The following is a 19,358-nucleotide window of genomic DNA, read 5'->3' on the forward strand; positions in this document are numbered from 1 at the left end:
AGCTTGAGGACCTCTAAGTTAGACAAAAGGAGTGAAGAAAAGGAAAACCAACATGCATATACTAAGACAACTCAACCTTTAAGGTAATTTAGTAAATTCTTAGCAAATAGGATATGGGTCAAGTACTCTAAAAGGATCCTTAAACAGAGTTTACTACGTTCTGTTTTATTATTAAGGATCAACAACCTTAATATAAGTTAATGGATTTGTTTCAAATTGTGGTGAAAAAACAAGATGAGGGAGGAGAGGTGCAGTAACTTGAAGAGCACTGGGTGTGTTGGTACATTCGCAGTCTGGCAGAAATTTAAATGCATATGATGCAACTCCACTGCATTCTATGGGCCCAGCTGCTGGGTTTCAAGGAGGCCGTTAATTCACATAAAGTTAACATTTACATGTTAATGCTAAGAATGAATATACTTGCATTCACTGATGCATTCGATGAACATTTACAAGCATTTACTTTGTGCCAGCTATGAAATAATTCAGTTGCGGCAACAGTCTAGTATTGAGAGAGACAATCACTACGTATCATGGCAGAATAATGTACAAAAAGTATAGTGGAGCAGAAAGGAAGAAATGCCCGAATCTACCTGAAGGAGGCAGAAAAAGCTTCAAAAAGGAAACAGTGCTAGGAGGAAGAAGCAATGAAGGAGAGAACCTCCTAGGCAGAGGGAAAGCTTGTGTGAAAGTAAAGAAGTATAGGAGAAGACAGCACGTTTAACTGATCTCCATAGGCCAGGAAATAATGATAAATTGTTTCATAATATTTCATTTATAAGAAAAAACTTGACTACTGGGATTATAGTGAGGTTCTATAGAAACGAATAAGATGGCAATTAGACTTTGAGCAGTAAACACAATGTAGTCTACACAGAAATTGAAAAATAATGATGTACACCTGAAATTTATATAATAGTATAAACCAATGTTACCCCAATAAAAAACTAATGAAAAAAAGGGAAACTAATAAGAAATTAACAATACTCTGTAACTGCCAATGGTTATGCAACTAACTGTTCTGTTTCTTAATGTACTCATTATAAAAAGGAACTAACTGTGGATAAGGAGAACAATTTCAGGAGGAGAAAGTGTTTACGTACAATTTTTGTTTCAGCTTTTAAGACTCTCAAATGTGAATACTCTTGACTACCTTGAAAATGGGCTGACAGTATGGCCTAATGCTTATATGTCAAGGCTTTAGAGTCCTATAAAGTAGATTCGAGTCTGTGCTTTGCCATATCCTACCTATGTGATCTTGGGAAAGCCACATAAAGTTCCTAGACCTCAATTTCCTCATCTACAAAATGGAGAGAAATAATACCAGTTACCTCACAGCACTGCTTGTGAGGATTAAAGCAATAATTCATGTAAAGTCTTTAATCACAGTATTTGTAACACAATAAGCAGTCAATCATGATAGCAGCTACTAATTACTATTATGCTTTATAGTGGCCATGTAAGTTATACCCCAAACTAATGTTGCTATTATAATTCCTATTTATACTGGGGGGGGGGGGGAGGGGGAGAGAGGATACTCTTTACAAAATCTTTTGGTAAGTTTAACATTGATGCTACTGGAACTTTCAACACTACCTGGGTTACAGGCTTTTGTAAGTGTTGAGATTGTGACAGAATAGTATTAATAACTTCTTTGTCACATTTTTATATGTGACACATTAAATAAAATAAATCTATCAAAACTCTAAACCACATTCAGAACTCTACGTTGTTATAAGGAGGCTTTAAGATAGAATGAAAAAGCACATACATAAGCACCTGGAGACTTGGGTTCATGCCCAGTTTCCTGTTATTTAATTTTAAGACCTTGGAAGAATCATCTATTCATCAAGGGCCTTGCTACTTACTCATTTGCTAAAGAATGATTTCAAATATAAGTTTTCTCTTTAAAAGCTCATACTGTGGGGGGACTGGCACAGCGGTTAAGTTCAGCACACTCCACTTTGGCACCCCAGGTTCACAGGTTTGGATCCCAGGCGTGGACCTACACCATTCGTCAGCCATGCTGTGGCAGCAACCACATGTAAAATGCAGGAAGACTGACACACACATTAGCTCAGGGCTAATCTTCTTCAGCAAAAAAAAAAAAAAAAAAAAGGCACAGAGTTCTAGTCCAGGATAATGAGTGTTCTGGAAATGGACAATTAGTGATGGTTGTACAGCAATGTAAACGTAATTAATGTTGCCAAATGGTACATTTAAGGATGGTTAAAATAGTAAATTTTATGTTATGTTTATTTTACCACAATAAAAAACATTTCAGAAGAATTTTTAAGTCTGTGCTCTGGATCCCTTTAAGCCATTCATTTATTCATTCATCCATGCATTCATTGCAATATTAAGTGCTTATTACGAAGTAAGCACCGTGACAGGAATACAAAGAAGAACAGGACATAGAGCTGGGCGGGAAAGACAGACACATATCCAAGTAAGTACTATAAATTATCAGATGCTTTATGCAGGAGACTGCAGCAAGACTTATAAAAGCAGGAGTCTATTACATCTGAGAGGGGAGGAAAAATCTTCATAAAAGGGAGAACCCATGAGCTGAGTTTTAAAAGAACAGCATGTATTCACTACGAGGATGCTATGACCAGCACTGCTCCTTTTCCCATAGAGAATTTTAAATTTTCATGACTAGAGGACAATTCTCTGACAAGGAAACACTAAAGGCACCTCTTAAATAATCCAAGATGGTTAAAAGTTCAAATTTAGTAATTCCCTTCATTATCACCACAGAAAGAAAGAAAAAAATCACTACATTAATCTCCAAGCAAACCAACACTATAACCACAATAAAAACTAAACCTACTTGGGTTTTCAATGCTCACTTGGATAGATATTAAAGGAAAAAAAAGCACGTCCTCTGTAAAAGACTCAGTGTTGTTCATTTAAAAAGTAGAAGGAGAGCATAATAGGTCTTATTATAGCACTAAAATAAGGCATTATTTGAGCAGTTTGCTTAGGGAAACTGAATGACTCATTCAGGGCACGATTAAATAAGTGATTGTATCAGTGCAGCAAATGGTGGTCTGGAAGAGTTCAGAGCCTCCAAATGGGTGAGCAATTTACTTTCAGGGAATACCTTTACTTTCCCTGGGAATTGAGACTATAAACAAACTTATGTTTCCATTATCTTGTTTTTAATTTTATCAAAAGCAGTTTGGTTTAAAATAAACTGATCCTCCAGAGCCTTTGAAATCCTAACTATGTTCAGAATAAAGAGAGAGACCAGTAAAATTTGAAATCATGAAATGCCAAAAAAGGAAAAGGGAAGGAAGAGTTGGGTTATATGAAACACATGGAACAAGGAAGCATTTCCCCCAAAATGAAAAATATTAATTTGCTGTCATTCAATAAAGCACTGCCAACAAGGAACAAATGCAAAGGCTTAAGACCTAGAAAAGTTGGGAACGACCATTACCAACATTTATCAATGTCTATTTGTAGTTCTATAAGGAGAGAGAATTCTTCAGTAGATAAGCCTATAGTAAAATATGAGAACAGTAGTTATCCACAAACGTTTAGAATGGCTGAGGACCTGTGCTAGGAATTATGTTGAATATAATTCATACTTTTTGTTATATACCTCAGCTCAGATCAGCATTATATGGGACCACAAAAATGGAAACATGAATAAAAGTGACTATGCCGTATATCTCCTTCATTTTACACATGGTCAGAAGGGGTCCAGAAAGGGAAATAACATGTCAGGAGTCACCTAGCAATGTAAAGAAAGACATAGCCTGCTTTCTAGATCTCAGTTCGGAGTTCTCTCCTTACTTAATCTATTTGTCATAGTAATTTTTACGAATGGTTGTTAGCCCTTGTACCATAGATAGGGTTTGTGTTTTCAAGGAACAAAAATAGAAAAGAAAAGAGGTAAAAAGTAACATGCACAAACAGCATGGGGCAATAACAACAACAGGAATGAGGATTCAAGGGGCCTGAGTATACATACCAGTTCCACCACCAAGAAGCCAGTGACGATGGGTAAGTCATTTACTTGTTTTTAACCTTAATTTATTTAGTAATTTAAAAATATTAAGTATGTATATATGTATTTAAGTAGAATCATTACTTCAAAAGCTTGCCTGGAAGGTCAGTATACATAGAAAAAAAATGTGGGGCTGCTCTGATTGAAGACAAAACAAGAGCCTAGAGTCCTGCCCAAATAACCCTCCCTTCTGGAGAGGCCTGAGGTACCTCCACAGAACTCCTAGGCCACTCAATGCACCATTTAAAACTACTGGAGTCAATCAGTGGATGCCACACTTAAATAACACAGACCAGAAGTTCAAAAAAGATTTTGAAGGACTCACATAGGGTTTTTACGGTGTCCACTAATCATGATTTTAAAAATCATCATTATTTCATAAATGAAAGGACATTCCAGCATCAAAAAAACCCAGAAAGAATATAATATCCAAAATGAATAAGTTTAGCTTTGCTTTATGAAACTACTCGTGGCCAGAGAAAAAGACATTATAGATCAGTAGATTAGGAAACCACCAGACAATCTTTCTGGTCTATTCATGTTCTAAAATGGTACAACTTCTATTTCTTTGGATCTCCTATCCTGAAAGAACTAATTGAGACTATCTTAGGTATCCAAAAATTATTTCCTAAGACTACTATTTGTTCGGTAAATAAATAAAGTGTCCCAGGGTCACTGAAATTAAAAACAAATTAAAAACAATAACAACCAGAAAGAGAAAATCAAGTTAAAATTTACAATTATAAAATTTCAACCTCAAAACATGACTTCATTTTAGTTATTTTAATATAATTTTCCCCACATCTAAAAAATAAGAACCATAAGCATCATCTGTAATATATTCAAAGTAACACTTAACTATCCATTGTTGAAGTAGCTCTGAGCTGTTCCCTACTCTCTGCTCCTTCATACTCAGTGTTCAGTTCTATCAATCTCACACTTTTGTTTAATAAATTCCACTTTCTTTTCGAAAGCAGTATAGCACTGAGATATTTCTGGGGATCTGTTTCCTCAAGTTTCACTACTGCTGTTCATTCCTTTCTTTACATTTCTGCAAAAATCCTTCCAGCCACCAGAGGTTGGTAATAAGCACTTGTGACCATCAAAATAACATGATGAAATGTAGCTGGTAATGAGCTGAAGTTATATTTCCAGGATTACTTAACCTCTCTGAACCCAAAAAGCAATTTGGTCTATTGATCAATGCTACAACTATTTTTTCAGATCTCAATTTAAAACTTCTGAGTTATACGAACATACAATATCCTGTTAGCTAAAGTAAAAGTCCACTATGCAATTCAAGTATTTCTCTGCTAAATAAACTTTTGATACCCTAAAGACCTCTATCTCCCCATATCACTAAATATTGGGTACCCGGAAAACCTTCTTACGAGTTTCAACTTCATGTTTACCTCCTACTCCTGACACTGCACATAACATATTCTAGGAAGATCTTAGATCTATCTTTTAACAAAAGTTCTGTCAGATTCCTTTCTAACTTTATTTTACCATACTCCGATTTTACAGTAATTTTTCTTAAGAACACTTTGAGTATGTCAGAGAAGAGAGAACCACTACCATCATTTATAAAATTGAAAACTCACATTATCATTACGCCTTTTCTTTTCTGGGAAACAAAGATAATTCTAGTAACTTTTATTCAAACACTTTTTTCCAATTTTTAAAGAACTATTGTGTCCTCTACATTCCTCCTCATACAACATGCTTGCTGAATGAAGCACACAAAAAAGTAGAAATATAGCTCTGCGAGTCTCCCCTTCTCACACTTTTAGTTTCTATGCACTGATTTCTTAAGATAACTATAAATGGCTTAAGACTACACTTCCTGGTAAAGTAAGCCTGCAAATGCCACTGTCTTTCACCACTAAGGTATCTTTTGCATATCTTACAGGTTCAGGGAGTTCAGGGATTGAAGGATGCTCTAGATTGAAGCTGACCAAAGGGCCTCAGTAGGCAACTACCTGAAGTCACACAGTGATTATGTGTAAACAATATTAAAGAGAGGATAAAGTTTACCCTAAAACTAAGCCATAGTCATCACTTAAAGGACACAGACAGAGACAACAAGGAAACCTAATAATTCACATCACATATTTCTTGTTAGACATCACAGAACTTTGGGTCATCAGCCCTTTACTGAGTCCCTCCAAATAATATCTTCTGGGTCTGTTTCCAAGGGGCATCTGAACAGCCCTAAGAGCCTGCATCCCCTGTCACTTTCATTTGAAAAGAAGCTAGGTGCAAAAACAGTGGTCCAAGCTAACTCCTTAGGCTTCATCAGTCAGCCTGAATCTGTCACTGCTGCCAGTCCCTGGTATCTTGAGGAATGTTTGAGTCCTGGCTACAACCCATCCACTCATTCCTCTGCTAACATCACTCTTACAAGAGGGCTGCCATCTCTGAGCAGTCAGACAAGGTTCTGAAAAGGAGGCAGCTCAGCTATTCAGAGCAATACCAAAACACAGCCTGTCTATTGAAAGCTCCCGGCTGAGCGGCAAGGCCCCATGAGCTGCACAGCCCCTTCTATTTGTTCCCAGTACAATCCTAAGTGGTTATATGGAAATGAAACTTGTCTGCTTGACAAGAAAGTATTCCTCTTTTCTCAGATATCAGGAAACAAACAGACATGACAAATGTGGGAGGGGGTGGGGGGTGGAGTGATGGGCTTGGTTTGAGGAGTTCACTTCAGAGACTTGCTTCAATGGAAAAACCTAACTCTTACAGCCTTTACAGCTTTCTGTTTATTTCCAGCTGGCAAAGTATGAAAACCAAATACATACACCAATTTATAGGGAAATAAAAGAAGGAGCACAAGAGGCATGCTCAAGGGTAAGAATAATTTCGAATGGCTTAAACCACTCTGAAAAATGAACCACACGGTATCAACAAATATACACAAATACACACACAGGAAATACAGTAACAGGGCTTTCTTTCGGCTCCAGTTTGCATCTTTCATTTTACAATTTTACATGGAGAAATGAGAGCTTCTCAGTGAAATAAAATAGGTTTATTTTTATGCTGAACATGGAATATTCATAAATATCAAATGCTTTCATTAGATTTAAGATTTTTCTTCTTAAATTTTTCCCACAACAGCCCCTAAGATCTACTTTCTATGCCATGACAGTTCACATCTGCATTTTTAAAGCATATGCAGAATCCACCAACAGATTTAGCAGTCATGCTGTACCACTGTAGCTCTCATTTTCGGGCACCTTTGAAGACAGAGTGATATTTAATACTGAATATAAGCAGTCTTTTCATCTTATACTGTAGAGTAATTGCTTCCCACTTCAGAACTACAGCATGAGTTATCATCTCTGACTTGCTCTCTAAGTGCTATGGCTAGCACAGAAAAAAATGACAAAGAACATTACGGGCTTACTCAAGGGAGTCGGATCTTTGCTAACTGCCAAAGAAGAAAGCATGGCTAGTCAGTCAGGCATAGCACGATGAGATACAGCATGATAAATGACATATGTTACTGGGCCCTGGTTCTAGGAAATCATTTCCACTAAATGTCCTCAGAATGCAGAAGCTGAACTTTCTCAGTGTCAAACAAACAGGACAAAAATTACAGCTGCACATGGATGGTGTTTACTATTGTACATATATATTTGAGGGAAATGGTACATACATACTTGCTGGAAATTTTTGTTTACAGAATATAGTAGAGGTGGGAGATACAGACTGCTTTCCCCTAGACTCTGGGAGTTGAACTGAAGCAATCAATGCTTTCGGAATTATCTATTATCAAATTTAGAGGCTGTCTACCTAGTCTAAAAATGATATAGTTTAAAATCCTATCAGGCCTGGCCTACAGAGTCAACGTCTCCTACAAGAGGCACAAAATATAATGGAAAAAAGGAGGCGGGAGCAGTAAGGCAAAGGCCAGTAAACAAATTATCTTATGCATTTTTTCATCTTGTATCACAGTGGAAATAAATGAATATGAGAAAGTAAATGAAAGGCATACATGGACAAATCCAATTCAAATGTCATGATGTCTAAATAAATATAAGATGCACATGGAAAAGAAAAGTATTTAAATTCCATTCAGTGTTACATTCTCCCATTAAGATATAAACTCTTACCTTTGCTTGTCTCTTGTTGGCTTCTCTTCTGGCTTCCCTTTCTTTCAGCCTTTTCTCCTACAAGAAGAGGGGGAAAATTAGCAACATGTAAACTGTCTACTAGATGTAAATCAGACTACACACTCATAACAGTTTTTTTTAAAGCAACTGGTAAGTGGTATTCATTTTTCAATAAATATTTACTGAGTACCCATTATGGGGTTGGCATGAGTATTCATAATCATCACGTACGTGTCAAACAGATCTGGAATCAAATCCCAGTTTGACTTACTAGCTGTGCAGTTTGGGATAACCTATATTCTCTAACTCTCATTTTCTTATCTGAACATGGAGATAATAAGAGCACACATTTCATAAAATTGGTAAAAGAATTATATAAAATAACATACATAAATGCTTAGCACAATGTCGGACATGACTAGTACACAATGTGACTATTAAAACGAAAAGAAAGGAAATTTCCCCTTTCCTCTGTCTAAAAGCAGAATTTATAAAGGATACGAAATCCCCATCTTTGGGATTCTTAGAAAAGTGGTAATAGTTTCTCAAACAAAAAGCAATAGAAGATCATTCTTATAAAGCATGTTATCTTACTAAATCACTTTTTAATTTCCCCATTAGTTTTCTAATTATTATAAAATAGTAAATGCAACACTAACATTTTTAAGAAAATATCTAAATTCAAAACAACAAAATGACCCAGTTAAAATTGAAAAGAATTTCATTTTAAATAAAAAATCTCTTCTTCAAAAATGAAATGTTAAAACAATAAAAAGGCTATTCTCAATCCAAAGTCCATAACCAACAATTTACATTTTTAAAAAATTTTAATCAACTACTAGGTCAATGTAAAGAGAATAAACAGCAAATAATTTTCTTTTCATGAAGTAATATGAAACTGCAACCATTATTCTCTATTGCAGTAAACATCCATTAACGTGAGAATTAGGTTTTTTAAGTCCGGACACTCTTGTCGTTACCATTATGCTTTATATATACATGGCTTTCTCCAGATTTAAGAATCAATTCTAATATAGTCTCTGAAGACAGACCTGAGGGTGCTCTGTTGCTTACACCATTGAGAAGAACAGGCAATTGCTACTATCAGACTTATGTGGATTTATAGACTTCTTTTTGATAAAGCGAGACCTTAAATTTTAAAAGTTTCAAAGGGGGTTAAATACTAATTAATGCAAAGAGGAGCGCAGTCACAGAGCCTGTAGATTCAGTTTCTATAGCTTCAGATTGTACAGTAGGAAAGCTAAGAAGGAAAAGTGAAACTAACAAAACTTCAAACTCAAATGGAAACTGTGAAGAATATGTCACACCCCCTCAATAATGCATAATGTTAAATTATTCTTCTGTGTGATTATTATTCTTTCTCTACCCCAGTTTTGGAGAAAATAAGTAGTATTTTGACTTCAAAATAAAACTTACATCTAAAAGAGCAGGTAAAACTTAATGTGCAATTTATACTAAGGAATACTCACTCAGAAGTTCTAGGACCAAGGTCACAGGAAAAGGAAAGATGAAGAAATAAAACTTAAAAGTTTTGACTTGTTCATTTTCAAAGAGCTTAGTAAACAACAGAGACTGATCTCAAATCTGGGTCTTCGTGTGCAAAGTCTAGTGTTAAAAATTCAAATGTCAGAGTTTGGAGACTTTAACAGATATGACTTTAATAACAGAAGAAAATAACATCGAGTATTATTTTAACGAGCAGCCAATTAATGCAATTGTATTTTCACACTATCCCTGAATTTATTCTCTAACGAACTTCCGAGAGCTGTTCTGCCGCTAAAGTAAAATAATCTCAATGTTTCCTCGATTTGTAGGAGGCAAAGAAGTTAATGGTGGCAGTTTCTAAACATTTGCGCCCAAATTTTCATAGAAAAGGACACCAATTACTGATTTTCTGCAAGCATTAGCAGACTACAAAATAAATGAAAGTAGCACAATAATATTGAAGAAAAAACTTAAAATAATTGATCATTAATCATGCTTACTTTGAGCACTAGCTTTAGTCTGTGGGTGCATGTATTTTTAACTTTCTCCTAGCATACACACACAATTTAGTTCTTTTTTCTACAAAAAAAAATTTTCATGTTTTGGAAAGTAAAGTTAGACTAGCAGTATTTTATGTTATTCTACAAAGATCAGAGTGGCTTTCAAGTGTTGTGCTGCTTAAAGTAATTTTAACTACAGCTATAGAAAACATCAAGTAAGTACAGAGAGCAATAAAATTGTACTTTAATAAAAAGGTATTTGTCCATTAGCACATTATTATTGTTGTTGTTGTTGTTGTTACTGTCTTACTAAGAGTAACAGCTCTGAACTGTTAAGTATCAGCAGCGTGCTAGGCATTTTACATATATTTTTAAATCTATGTTACAAAACTTTTGAGGTATTATCATTCCCATTTCTAGATGAAAAAAATTGAAGATCAAAGTGAATAAGTAACTAGCCTGTTGTCACACAACCAAGAAGTTGATGGACCTGAAACTAAAAATGAGTCTGTGGAGCCAACATCCTCACTCCCTCAACTACAGGACACTTCTACACCCCTCTCTCCTCATAAGAAAGTTAATTTAAGTGTGTAGATTCATACACAGTGTTTTTATCTTAATATGTTTTAGACAAATGTTGAATTTCCTTTTATTAATAGTCTGCTACTGTATGTTTTTTTCATCCTGATACCACTTTTTTTTCAGTAGCATTTTGTGTATATTTAATTAATTTTTGCCAGGCTCCTGTGCTGGAAAAACAGATAATTAACCACATTTAACAGTCACACAAATTTCTGTTGTAATTATTCAGTAACTGGCTTTCTCCCAACACATTAGAGCATCTGAAAATGGCACTTCAAAGTTCCAAAGAATAACCTCAGTATGTTCACATCAGAATAACCCTTTCTACACAAGTAAACAATCTATTCTGGGGCTTTTTATCTAGCCATTTTAATCATAGCAAAAAAAAAACCACCCTGACAATGTTCCAGTACTACTGAATTCTAGTATGAATTCATTATAGTCAATGAAAGATAATTTAAATTTCAGATTTAAACTGGCTATCAGAATTCACATGTGCCTGCAAATGGGATAATTTCTCCTTTTAAGATTTCTGCCACAAGTCTCAGATGGATGAGGGCTATCCAAAACTTTTACAATATGAAGTGAACATGACTAGGATATGAAACTGAAATGCAATAAAAAGAACAAACTTTCAATACCAGGTAAAAGAAAAATTAGAAAACTTTTCTTTCTTATCTTAAAAAGTTATGTTAGCACTATATCTAAAAAGAGGGAAGAGTAAACATTAGTTTTTAAACAGAGAAGAACAGGAAGTAGAATCATGGTAATCCAAAATTTGAGAAATGGATATAGGGAGGAAAGTACATTTTTTTCCTTCACTAAGGTAGGGAAAAAAATGTTTTTAAATAAAGAGTTTATGAATTATAGATGCTATACATGACAAGACAAAGATAAAAGGTTGGAGTACAATGACTTGAGAGGAAAAATATAATCAAACTGTGATTTAAATGTTTTAAATCTTTTATTCTCCTATTTCAGTTCTGAGGATAGACTGGTACCAAAAGATATTTGATGCCACACAAAAAGGAAAATTTCATCTTTGGATCTGCTATGTTACAAACGATTAAGTATAAGAAGAGCATGAAAGCCCCGTGGTGTAGTGGTTAAGTTCGCGCACTCCACTTTGGGGGCCCATGATTCGCACAGTAGGATCCCAGGCAAGGACCTAGCAGCCCTCATTAAGCCATGCTATGGTGGTATCACATAAAATAGAGGAAGACTGGCACAGATGTTAGCTCAGCAACAATCCTCCTCAAGCAAAAAGAGGAAGACAGGCAACAGATGCTAGTTCAGGGCCAATCTTCCTCACCAAAAAATAGAAAAGAGGAGGAGGAGGATGAAATTCAGTAATAAAAATCAAATTCACAAGGGACAGGAAAACAAAAAAAGTAACATTAACGAGATTCAAAATACTCCCTTTATAGATGTTATCACTCTTCTTTTGGCTTCTCACACACTATATATAGGTCCTTAGCTTATAGAAAAGAAAGTGCTATGAAATATGAATTTCATCAGCAATCAGGACTGCGTATTTAAACACCATTTTCTTTCTATGGCAATTTTGGAAATATAACTCATTTTTCAGGAGGTGGTAGAAGCAAAACCTATTTGAATGAGTCTCAGGGAACTGCATCAATTTGGCAAGGAACCGAGTTCCCAGCTGTCACACAGAGAACAAGGGGACATCTATCCTTAATACAGTATTCCGGGAACTTCTCTTTCAGGGAGGAAAACTGGCTTCACAAACGTGAGTAAAACAATGATTACAAGCATTTTTAGTCCTGAAGACAACCTCTGCCCTCCAAGAACAAAATCCCCGTGAACCTAAATCCCTCCCAGGAACTCAGAACACAACAAGGTTCTCTGATCTGTTACCTATTCTACAGAGTTTTGCTTGGCCAACACAAAAAATTGGTCTTCCATATATAAATCCGTAACAATTCTAAGAAGGATACGAAGACAGGGAGAAAACAAATTTACACAGAAACACTGATTCATTCATTAATTACTTCAACTGTTTACTGAGCTACTATGTCTCAGGCCCCATGGTGGGCTCTGGGTATATAGGGATGAGCAAAACAGACACAATCCAGCTTCCAAGTCTTTGTAGTCTATGACCTAATCTTGTCAGACCCCTTAATTCCATTAGCACCAAACTGTGCCCCTGCTTCTCAACCCCTGTCTCCAGCTATTCACCATCAACCTAACAATCACTCCACTTCTCAAACACCATATGTGTTTAAAACAAAGCAACCAACCACAAAACAAAGAACAATAAAAATAGAGGTAATAAACAGCTCAAAGACTTGCCACACCATTGAAAAAATCTATGCAATTTTCAGTATTTGTCTCATTTTTGATGCTGGATATGAAGGAGGGTCCAAGTACCAAGATGGTGAATTGAATATCACAAGATGCTATAAAGCTCATGAGAATAAGAGACACCTCCCAGACAGACATCTCCAAATTATGGGCAAAGGTTCCGTAGTTAACAGGCTGGCTCCTTTTTTATGATAAACCTGACTCTGATGGTGGTATGAAGGACTGAAACTGGGATGGGGGTAAGTACAGGAAGAGGATCTTTTTTCCTTTCATATAAATAAGCTTTATCCATAAAGTCCATGTTAGAATATTGGCACCAGAAGCTTAGTCCCTTGACCTCATGATGACATTTCTGACAACAGTAAAATTTCATAAGACTGTATAAGCCAGACCAGTCCCTGACAGTGCCTTTGACCCAAATGACCACAGCTACTGAAAATGGATTCTGGTACTAGTAACATTCAGGAAAAGGTAATATTAGCACAGGATCCTAAAATACTGACCATAACACTTATTTTATTCCTAATTTGAGACCAAGGACCTTTTCCAGGAAATATGAACAATTTCCATTATTTGTCATCGCTTCAAAGCCTCTACTTCTGTTATCATCCTCCATCTTTTGATTCATTGCTTCACAGTCACCCTGTTGTAAGAGAATGCCTAATGGTTGGAGATAAGTAGCAACACAGCTGCATAGTTAAAAACAAAATCTGGGGGCTGGCCCCATGGCTGAGTGGTTAAGGTTTCGCATGCTCCACTCGGCAGCCCTGGTTCACTGGTTCAGATCCCAGGTACAAACCTACTCCACTCATCAGCCATGCTGTGGAGGTATCCCATATACAAAATGGAGGAAGAATGGCACAGATGTTAGCTCAGGGCTAATCTTCTTCAAGCAAAAGAAGAGGAAGATTGGCAACAGATGTTAGCTCAGGGTGAATATTCCTCACCAAAAAAACCCATAAAACCAAAAAATAAAGTCTGTACAATAAGAAAGACCTTGGAAAGATTCCCAGGGCTGCTGTTTGTAAGCTGTGGGGCCTTGGACAAATTACCTGACTCTAAGTTTTAGTTTTATCATTTGTAAAATGAGGCTAGCTCATTTATTTCAGAAGTTAATTGTTAGTATATAATATGAAAATACATATACAGCACTTAGTGGAGGGCCCAATTAACTGACTGCTACTTGATATTGTTAACATTCTCATTATTACTAATCCTAAGATGCCTGATTACTGCTTCCTTCCTTCTTGACTATCATATAAATTTATGTTTAAGATACCTGGATTCCATGCCAACTCAATTATGTGTGAACAACAAAACAGATTTTCTAAAAAGTCCCTTTAATTCTTTCCTTTCTAATGTTCATGCTAGTAGGAAACGGACCCCAAAGCAATGCTGTACCATCTTTGCAAGCAGTCCAGAGCCATATCTTCACATGGCTATGTTATCTAAACACACAATCCAAAATGGATAAAGCACTTGAAGCAAATTTCAAGGGAATGAAACAGAACTTCATAATGAATAGCTTCTCTCCCCTCTCAGCTGTTATAGCAGATATTATCACCCTAAAAACAAGTAATCTTTCAGAGTTAAGAATGATGACACACACCACAGAGCAGATTTTCACTCCATTAAAGTAAAAACCTTTCAATGAGGTGATCCATGGCCCATTTTTCACAGTTCTAATTATATTACTGGAAAACACATTGTTTCCATCCAAAAATAGGGCTTTTACCACGTTCACAATTTACTAATGATTTCATATGTAAAAATTATAGCTTTTGCTATATAATTTTGCTTCTGATAAATGGTTTCAAGAGGTTCAGCACAGAAAATAGTGACAGGCCTAGTTAAGTACAGCTACTCAAAAATTGCCAGGGAGGGGCTGGCCCCGTGGCCAAGTGGTTAAGTTCACGCGCTCCGCTGCAGGCAGCCCAGTGTTTCGTTGGTTGAAATCCTGGGCACGGACATGGCACTGCTCATCAAACCATGCTGAGGCAGCGTCCCACATGCCACAACTAGAGGGACCCACAGCGAAGAATATACAACTATGTACCGGGGGGCTTTGGGGAGAAAAAGGAAAAAATAAAATCCTTTAAAAAAAAAAACTTGCCAGGGAAAGCTGAAGACCAGAATGGTCTCAGAAGGAAATGATGCTTAATGGCTACAATTAATACTGATGAAGAGAAATAAAGCTGTGAATTGAGTGACCCAAAGCAGTTAACACAAGAGCCCCTGAAGTCCACAGATTGGGTAGCTAGGAGTTCTGGCAAACAGGTAGCTAAATTCTACTCCCAGTGATGCTGTAAACTGTACGGCCTTTTTTCTTCTTTTTTTTGGCTATAAACTAGTTAAAATTCTTATTGCTCAATTTCTAAATCTTTAGAACAAAGACATTTACTTGAGTCACAATAGGAATTACACAGCTTTCAAAATTTCATAGATGAAAATATGAGCCAAGGACAGGTGCAACAGCATGAAGGAAAAACAGGTGGGAAAAAATGAATAGCTGAGTCCTACATTACAAAGACTGAGTGCATATTCAAAACTACGTTGCAATGCTGTGCATTTTAAACGGCAGGAGCAAACAACTACTTTCAAAGAGAATCATTAAGACTAAATTCAATTATCTATTAAACATCCGATCCTTTTAAACCAAAAATATAACCAAGAAATATTTTGAACTTGCTGAAAGAACATTCCTAAGCTTATGAAAACTTCTAAAATTGACACATTTTAAAAAATATAACATGCGTCAAATATAGAATTATGTTACAGATTTTATGGAGTCTTCTTTTCATGTGTAAAATTCTTTTCAGCACATATCTCATTCATAATTTTGTGTCAAAAGTTTCTTCACCTTTTTCTATCTTCATGAAGCAGCTTATTCCTAAATACTAAAGTTAGTATTTCAAATATTCTTTAGGACATACAACTACTCTCAGTATACTTTCATAGAAATAAGAAAATAATGAGTGACAGCATCAAGGGAAACATAATTACATTTGCCCAAGGTAAACCCCTATGCTAAAAGAACTAAGAATTATCATTATAGTAAGTAATATACTCAATTAGTGAAAAAAATTTGATTTCAAAACCAATGTGTTCAGATAAAGCAATTAAGATAAAATAATCCATGTAGGATTAATAATATATTTAGTTTTTAAGAATATATTTAGTTTTTAAAGTAAAATTTTAGTAACCATTGGAAAATAAGTGAACAAGAAGTAAGCCTTATCATCAAGCAAGGAACTCGATTTGTCTGCAGGGGAAAATGACAAATATTTTTCAAACGGGAAAGGATAATTTTTTATTCCCATCTTACCGATACACACAAAGCCAGAAGATCTCTCTGATCATCTGGTTTTAACTCCCATTCCCTCATTTTTCAGAATAGGAAAGTACAGTCCAAACTAGTGACGGGTGATCCCAATTGGAGTAGGTAATGCCAGCGTCAGGATGCAAATCCAAGTATTCCACCATACAGTACAATACTCTTGCAACAAACATTACACCACATGTCAAAACTTGTCTTTTAAAAGAATATTCCATGTTTTCTAGGCAGAAATTCAGTCCATGGCAGCTTGGTGTGTAACTGATTTGAACATCTGTATTGTGTCTCACATATGCTACTGTAACAAATACACTAATTCCAAAGTGCTCACAAATGTGAAATTTTCTCTAACAAATATATTATGTATATATATATATATATATATATATATATATTTAATTTTACTGATGAAAATACCAAGGAACTAATCATATTGTGTCAGGTAGCATTTATATTAAAGTTGAATAGAAAGAAGACTATTTTAGTGATTTCCTTGTGCTTTCTTCCGGCTACGTAATATTTTCAACCTCTGATATAGACAGTATGCCACAGGCAACCTTGTGCAGAAAAAACCTATTTTATATAAAATAAGCTTTGACTTATTTTTAAAAAGATATTTATGTCTATTTTAGTTACAGAGGTACTGACTTCAAAACCAGTAGTATGTAAAGTTCTTATGATTTTTCTCACAACTATGTTAGCCCAAAACTGCTCTGTTCAACCTTGCTGTGAGATAATCACAATGATAGTTTTAAAACCATATGCTATGTTTTAACAAGGGTGCAAAGAAAAAAAATTATTTAAAAGCTCAAAAATAAGTGAAAATGGAAAAGTAAAGAACAATCTATATACAGTATAGTACCTTTCACGTAACAAAGGTAGAAAATAGGAATATGTATTTCTATTTACTCAGACTTGTATAAAGAAACTGGAAGGATACATTAATAATTAATAAAAATAGTTACCTATAGGGGTAGAGGTATGAATAAGAACAACAGGCATGGGCAGAAGCAAGACTTTTCAACATGAACTTTTTTATGATCTTGTTTTGGAACAAAGTGAATACATTATTTATCTCAAAAGTTTTAATGTAGAAAAACAGAGGTACAAAAAGCTTTTGTGCAGTGACAGAATATCCATAGTTAACTATGATTTAATCATAATCTCCCTGAGGACAGAGGAATCCATGTATTTTAAGTGATCTATCTTCACAACCTAGGGCAGAGCCTAGCACACAAACACTGTACAATTATTCAATTTGAAATTAAGCTTCTAAAGGTTTCAGAAACAACATTCCACAACCTGGATACCACAGTAACCTCCACACATGGGGCAAAGGGGGTGAAAGGGAAGACGAGGCAGGGGGAAAGTCTTTATTTTATGTAAATTCTTTACATTTCTTTTATGCTGGGTACAATTTAAAAATAAATGATAAAACTTTCTTATGCTCAATCATCCCCTGGATAAATACTCTAAGTTAACTGCAAGCTAAAATATGACAAGCTGCTGACACTCTTAATATTATTAAAAATTTTAACAACAAATTATCAATGCCAAATTTCAATTTAAAGTACTATGCTACAAGTAGCAATGCAGGAAATGTTTAGTTCTCTCAATAACACAAATACTCAACAACTGCAACCAGTCAGGTTCATTTGTCCTCCGTATTTCTGAAATGTTTTTCTCACCATTCATTTCCATCCCTGAAGAGAATTGCTGCTCTATGAAAAAAGTTTCCTGGGCGATTAAATAGTTACAAGGTCAAAAAGAAGTCAAAAACTATAACAATCCTTCCCAGGATAAAGTTAATAATGTCCACACCTAAAGGCTTAAAAGTTTCTTAACACAGAACTTAATATATTATATCAGTGATTCTCGGGCATGATACTGTTACTCTGAAATTATTCACTGTGTCGAGGGCATGCTGCAGGAACTTCTTTAAAAATGTAAATCTGTTTTATTTCATTAATTGATTCATTTATCTAGTGAAATGTCCACTTGTATGGGAATTAAGTAGTGTGAAAAGACTTATATCATGAGTGACCAGAATGGAGTAATCCGTTTCAAGGATAACAGAAAACTGCCAACTTTGAGGCCAAGAGGGCACATGCTTATATAGAAGCATTTGCTCTCACAAGACTCTAAAACACCACTAATGTCACTCAAATGGGTGAATGGTGAAACAAACTGTGGTACATCCATACCACGGAATCCTACTAAGTAATAGAAAGAATGAAGTATTGATACATATAATAGCTTGGATGAATCTACAGAGAATTATGCTGAAGGAAAAAAGTCAACCTCAAAAGGCTACATACTACACAGTTGCATTTATATAACATCCCTAAAATGACAAAAATTATAGAAATGGAGCACATGGGATCTCTCTGTATTACTTTTTATAACTAAATGTGCAACTATAATTATCTCAAAATAAGAAAAATTAATTTAAAAAATCACTAATACTATTTGGGTTACCTCCACAAAAGCAGATTTAGGTAACCTTCTTAGAAACCAGCCAGGATGCAAAGACTCCACCAGCAGGAAGAAGAAAGAAGAAATAGACAAAATGACAAAAGAGCCACAGAAAAAGAGGTGTTAGAGAAAGCAATGAAGAAAGCAGTATGGCTATTAATGAATAATGAATATTTAGATATACATAGGGACATATCAAATTTCACTCAGTATTAATTAAAGATGGAAAGCTTACCCGATGCTTTGCCTTGATTTTTTTCCTGTATTCTTCTTTGTCAAATTTGTCCTCTTCCTGAAGCCGTTCCTTTGCTTTATCTAAGTTGATACCACCAGTGTCATCCTCTTCCTCAGTATCCTTGGAGACAGATTTCTGCATTTGTGGCCACTGCTGAACTAACTGCAGACAGAAGAATGGTAAGTATGGCGTGCAAGACAGGAAACATCAACAGAAAACCATTTCCCTTTGTATAATGATTTTGAAATGGTACGTACACCCACTT

General features: G+C 35.4%; 1 protein-coding gene across 2 annotated transcripts in view; it reads right to left on the reverse strand.

Moving 5' to 3' along the window:
* Nucleotides 1-19,358, reverse strand: part of DDX10 (DEAD-box helicase 10) — a 277,654-nt gene that overhangs the window by 100,865 nt on the left and 157,431 nt on the right. For both annotated transcript variants that reach the window (XR_011495704.1, XM_014844397.3), the window contains exons 15-16: nucleotides 19,094-19,255; nucleotides 8,137-8,193 (exon numbers count right to left, since the gene is read on the reverse strand). Coding sequence is in view for 1 of the 2 variants with exons in the window: in XM_014844397.3 (XP_014699883.1) it covers nucleotides 8,137-8,193; nucleotides 19,094-19,255 (219 nt within the window). In the remaining variant the exon portion in view is untranslated. The remainder of the gene's footprint in view (nucleotides 1-8,136; nucleotides 8,194-19,093; nucleotides 19,256-19,358) is intronic.

Source organism: Equus asinus, chromosome 20 (assembly GCF_041296235.1).
Source record: "Equus asinus isolate D_3611 breed Donkey chromosome 20, EquAss-T2T_v2, whole genome shotgun sequence".
NCBI lineage: Eukaryota > Metazoa > Chordata > Mammalia > Perissodactyla > Equidae > Equus > Equus asinus.